Source organism: Mustela putorius, unplaced genomic scaffold (assembly GCF_011764305.1).
Source record: "Mustela putorius furo isolate JIRA1106 unplaced genomic scaffold, ASM1176430v1.1 tig00003859_pilon_pilon_pilon, whole genome shotgun sequence".
NCBI classification, from domain to species: Eukaryota; Metazoa; Chordata; class Mammalia; order Carnivora; family Mustelidae; genus Mustela; species Mustela putorius.
The window spans coordinates 21,409,086-21,414,401 of record NW_025422011.1 but is presented as its reverse complement, the minus strand read 5'-3'; the positions used below and the strand labels follow the sequence as shown (position 1 = coordinate 21,414,401).

General features: G+C 43.1%; 1 protein-coding gene across 1 annotated transcript; it reads right to left on the bottom strand.

Moving 5' to 3' along the window:
- Positions 1-993: 993 nt before the first annotated feature.
- On the bottom strand, positions 994-2,239 carry FANCF (FA complementation group F). The gene has a single exon (XM_004752158.3). The coding sequence runs from the start codon at positions 2,196-2,198 to the stop codon at positions 1,122-1,124; it is 1,077 nt and encodes a 358-aa protein (XP_004752215.2). The 5' UTR covers positions 2,199-2,239; the 3' UTR covers positions 994-1,121.
- Between the last annotated feature and the right edge of the window lie 3,077 nt (positions 2,240-5,316).

Below are 5,316 nucleotides of genomic sequence, written 5' to 3'. Positions count from 1 at the left end.
GAAATTAACTTTCTGAATATCCCTATGTTTTCCAAAAAATCTTGCTACCAACCTACTTGGGTAGGGACAAAAAAAATCTTAATGAATGCCAAGTTATATCCCCCTAATAAAACACTCTTAAATTTGGTGATTGGGAATCACTCTGCCAGTTGTGGAGCATCTGGTAAACTCACAAAATTAGGTTCCTGCACACAGGAGACAAATATTCTTAACAGTCCTCATTGGGCAGCCACTAAGGAAAAAATGAGGAAACTTAACTATTAAAGCACTTTGTTTAACATATGAGGCAACTGTAGCACCAAGATTGTGATTTATTGATCTAGTCAATGGCTGAAACAGTAAAACCTGGGTCTTCTAATTCACATTTGGTTTCTTTTACCATCAAATGCTAAATCCAAGTGTATGTATTTGTATTTACTACACTTTGAGCAATTTTTTTTTCTCATTCTTAAGTCACTGCTTTAAAGTACTTTTTGGTTAAAAAAATAAAAGTTCGGTCTCTGAATTTGAGAGTAGTGATTTGCAGAAATAAAAACAAACTTGTTGAACAACAGAATTTTAATACAGATTGAGGCTGGTGAGTTGATTAGGATATTAGATTAAAAAGGCCAAAGTCCAGGGCTTAAACTCCAAATAGGCCAGTTAGCTTTTCAACTCTACAGGTTTTTTGACAACACAGGTTGTTGGTTAAAGAAAACTCTTCACCACTCAGGGGTGGGTGGGGGAAAACCTAAGCCATACTGACAGGAAAAAAAGGTGTTTTGTCACTTTGAAAAGTATACATCTTTCCAGCATTCTTAGAAAGGGGCCTTCTAATAAGCAAACTATTGTTAATCTCATGGTTTTAAGCAGGATACTTCCAACATCCCTCCTCTACCCACAAAAGCCATGACAGTACAAACCAGTTCCTTCACAAATTATAATTGTAAGTTATAATTCCGCCTAGTATAAATTAGCACCCAAAATAATATTTTGGACACAAGACGGTAGGGATCTGGTGCAAGCACTGGAATTTTAATTTTGTAAACCATACATATAAATAATGACACAACACTGCCCATAGTGAACTGGGGCCTGGGCTGGGACCGAAAACTCCCCCGCCCCGCCCCACAAAAGCAAGATCATGACCCACTCCCAAGGGCTAGCAACAGGTCTGTCCAGATGCTGACACCCGGAACTTGGAAATCTCCATCCTGCGCCTTACAGGCCTCCAGGGCAGTTAGAACTTCGTCTTTCAGAGGCGGAGGGGCCCGGCAGAGGCTTTGAAACCGGCCGTACAGCTCCTCCCAGGACACGTGTTGGGGCTCAGCTCCAACCCAAGTGCCCTTCGGGAGGTCGTAGTGCAGACGCCGACCCCAGTCCGTAAGCAGGCCCAGATAGGCCCGGCAGAGCGCGGGGTGGCGGCCTGCCACCGAAGTTAGAAGCCCGACCGGGAGGCTGCGGCAAAAGGCGGCCAGGGCATCCGACTTCGCCAAAAGCCAACGGACCAGCTCCTGAGCCCCGTCTCCGGGCGTTTGGGGGGAGCCCGGCTCCAACTCTTCTCCCTGGGGCCGGGGAGACGACGGGGGAAGCAACAGCGCGGCCGCTAGGACCTTCAGAAAGTTGTTCTGCGGCAAGCGGTCCCACAGAGTGCTGAGAAACCTGCTGGGGCCCTCGGCCTCGGCCTTCGGCACCTCCCGCAGACGCCCCAGCAGCAGCTCCGCCTGGGTCTTCAGCACTGGGTCCTGGAGCGCCGACTTTTCCCCGGGGCCGCTGAAACGCAGCAACTGGACGGCGGAGCGGCAGCGGGCGAGGCGGGCCAGGCTGCCTTGGAGCGCCTCCTCGTCGGGATCCGGGACGCCCGGGCCCGGAAAGAGCTGCTGCAGCAGGTAGTGATAGGCGGCATCCCCGAGGGCCCGGTTCTCCAGCAGACGCAGAGACAGCAGGAGGTCACCGCGCCCCAGGGCCTGGAAGTTCGTCAGCCCGGGGACTGGAGCGGACCCAGGCGCGCCCTCCTGTCTCCACTGGTTTTGCAGCCGCCGCTCCAGAGCCCTGCGAATGCGAACATGGCGGCCAAAGCGCCTATGGACGTGGCGCAGGTAGCGAGCCCACTGCAAGGCCCTGCGCACGGTTGCGGGGTCCCAGGTGCTGACGTGGGTCATGCGGGAGACGGCCAGAAGCTCGGAGAAGCGCTGAAGGTGCTCCACGAGCGATTCCATGGGGGCGTGCTTACTTCCGCGTTCACCTTGGAGACGCCGACTCTCTGCGTGCCGATTGGAGCGCCCGTGTAAGGATACGCCTCTCTACAAGGCTATTGGATAACTTCCCTATCAATCTGACGGCGGCTTTAATCCGGGTATTTTTGATCCCGGGAAATTTAAACCGGAGAAAAAGCCCATCGGTTTTACTTTCGCCCGCCAATGTTAAGGAGGCCCTTAGGGCTGGAGGAGAATAAATGTGGGGCGTCCTAGGGAAAGTTCTCAGAGCCACGTGTAAGATGCTGTTAGGCCCGAAAGTCTCCATGCTTCCTTTGACTTTGGAAATACTCCCTCGTGGAAATTTCCTGAGCTTTGCCTGAGATAGTCTGTGCTGAAGTTTATCATAATTGGGCGATGCCAGACACGGTGTTAAATATTAAATGAAGGCTTTAGTTAACTCAGTTTAATAGAAAATGCACTGGCCTCTAATTAATTAATGCCGGGCACTCTTAAATCCGGGCCTTCATGTTGTTCTTTCATTATTAGAACTGAAGCCCAGATTAATTGGAGCAAACAAAAACTTCAATATTAATACTTCATTAAAGATGTTAAAGGAACTTAAATTTTCATTTAATATTGCACTATTTGTGTTTTCATTTTTTTTTTTCATGGAAAAAGAGCTCAGCTGAATTTTATTTCACACAAACAACTAATTGAACAAAAATCACAGTTAAGAGCCTATACGAAAAGCAAATATTTGACTATGATTGTGGGAAGAGGGAGGAGAGAGAAAGAAGGATCTATTTCTGGAATGTCATCTGGATTATTCACTCATTTATGCATTCAACAAATATTTATTTACCAACTACTAGAGGTTGCATTGTTAAATGCCCTCGATTTTTAAAAAATTTTTTTTTTAATTTCTTTTCAGTGTTCCAGAATTCATTGTTTATGCACCACACCCAGTGCTCCATGCAGTAAGTGCCCTCCACAATACTCAACCTCCCACCCTCTTCCCTCTTCCCTCCAAATCCTCAGTTAGTTCCTTCAGAGTCCACAGTCTCTCATAATACCCACAGTTTTTAACTTAACTGATACTGATGACACAGCTCATTTGAGGTGAATTTCTTTAGAGTCCTAAAGACACTAGCCAAAACTAATTTTAATTCTAGTGGGCAGAATTGATCTTTTGTTTAAACAAAAAGAGAAACATTTAAAAGGGGGAAGAGTCATGTTTCATTTGTTAAAATGAGCATTCCCAGATCTTTAAAAAAAAAATAAAGCAGAGATGCTTATTCTGTTAATTCAGTTTTACTGTTTGATATTTATCAGCCCACACTCTTTGGTCCTGAAGTATTACTAGATTTTATGCCAGGAATACTCTATCCCGAAATTCTTTTTATTGGCTGCTAGACACTTTGAGCCCAGTGTGCAGCCTGGCTTTGGGAAATGTACAGGCTTCACTAATTCATTCATTTATGTATTCTTTTATTGAGAATTTATTATGTCACATCATGTAGATACTAGGGATTTAGTGATAAATAAAATAAATATAAATAAATAATATAAATATAAATAATATAAATAAATAAAATAAATGTAGCCCTTGTCCAAGTGGAGGAGTTTATCTCCTGACATTGAAGAGAGACATTATACAAATAACCTCTGATGTGATAGGAGGATATAATAGAGGTAGGTCAGGAAGACTTAGATAACAGGAAGACCTCTTTAGGAAACTGGCTTTTCACCTCATAGCTCAAAGGTGAGTGCTGAGAATTGTTTTCATGGCCAAGGAAAGAGTTAAGTTGCAGATACCTGAGTTAAGTCTAATCCATTCAAGGAGGTGAAAGAAATCCAATAAAGATGCCTGTAGTTCAGGATGGAGTGAGACCTTATGGCAAGAATTGTTCATCTTAACTTTTGCATCTTCAGATCTTTCACTTATCTCTTTAAAATACGATTGTATTTTAAATCCTAACGAGAATTATAATATATAAATTCATACATAGTTCAGATTAGCCTCTTGTCAGTAAACAATGTCTATGAACTCTGACTACCCCTTTAGAAGAAAGAAAAGCCTAGGGTTTGGAGCCTCTCTTCAATGTTCCATTTCATTCAACAAAATTCATTGAGCATTTATCAAGGTACTACTATATTAATGTCTTAGGGATTGAAAGGTGATTACGACAGGGCTTTTGCTTCAAGAAACCTACAATCTTGAGGCAGGGGTGGGGAGGGGCAAAAGAAAAATCCATTATAATGCAAATCAGATGTTACTTGTTTTAAAAATTGCAACAATGATTCTCTGAGAGACCCGTTATAAACTGGAAGGTTCTAGGGAAGTTTTTATAAAGAACCAGTACTTCATTTAGGCCTTAAATTGTTTGAGCAATCATGGAATAAGGGAAAATTCAAATGAGAGAAATAACATGAATGTGTACAGTGTGGGCTCCATGAGCAATCTCCCACTTGTTAGTTATGATCCCTAAGGTCTTGGCTACAGTAAATTAGGACAGTGAATGGAAGGCCAAATCTCAGGACATTTTTTGTTAAAACATGATAATTATTCAAAGCATGGCTGTTAAGAAACATAAACAACTAAGGTTCAGAAAAGAAAGGCTTTCATGAAAAACCTACCTCACCGAGTCTTGGGGAGGATGAAATGAGATAATAAATGTAAGATGCTGTACTTGATATCATGACTATCTTTTAACATCCATTCTTTCATCACTTTCACCCACTTTGAATTGGGATAGAGACTCAGCTCACCTCAAGGAGTAGTGCCTGGTAATTTTGATTCATTCATTTTAATCTACCCCTCTTAATTCAGTAACTAAGTTAGGAACCCCATCTGAAAATTGTCAGTGAGTGTTTCCTGATGAGAGAAATTTAAAAATAACCAGGTGAATCATTTGCAATATCTTATCTTGGATGATTCAGAGAATACTTTCTTCCTCTTGAGAGTTGGTGGAGCATGAACATTGACTAAGATGAAGAGGAAGTGGTAGTAGACCAGCTGCGTGTATACAATCTGAAGGACAAGCATGCTTAAGAATTAGTTTCTCTCTTCCTCTTGATATTGTTATGTATTTATAGGAAGCCCAAATCTGCCACAGCCATCTCCTTCCCAGAGCCAAGA

Coding starts and splice junctions, on each gene's coding strand:
- FANCF (XM_004752158.3), bottom strand. CDS start 2,198: ATGGAATCGCTCGTGGAGCACCTTCAGCGCTTCTCCGAGCTTCTGGCC.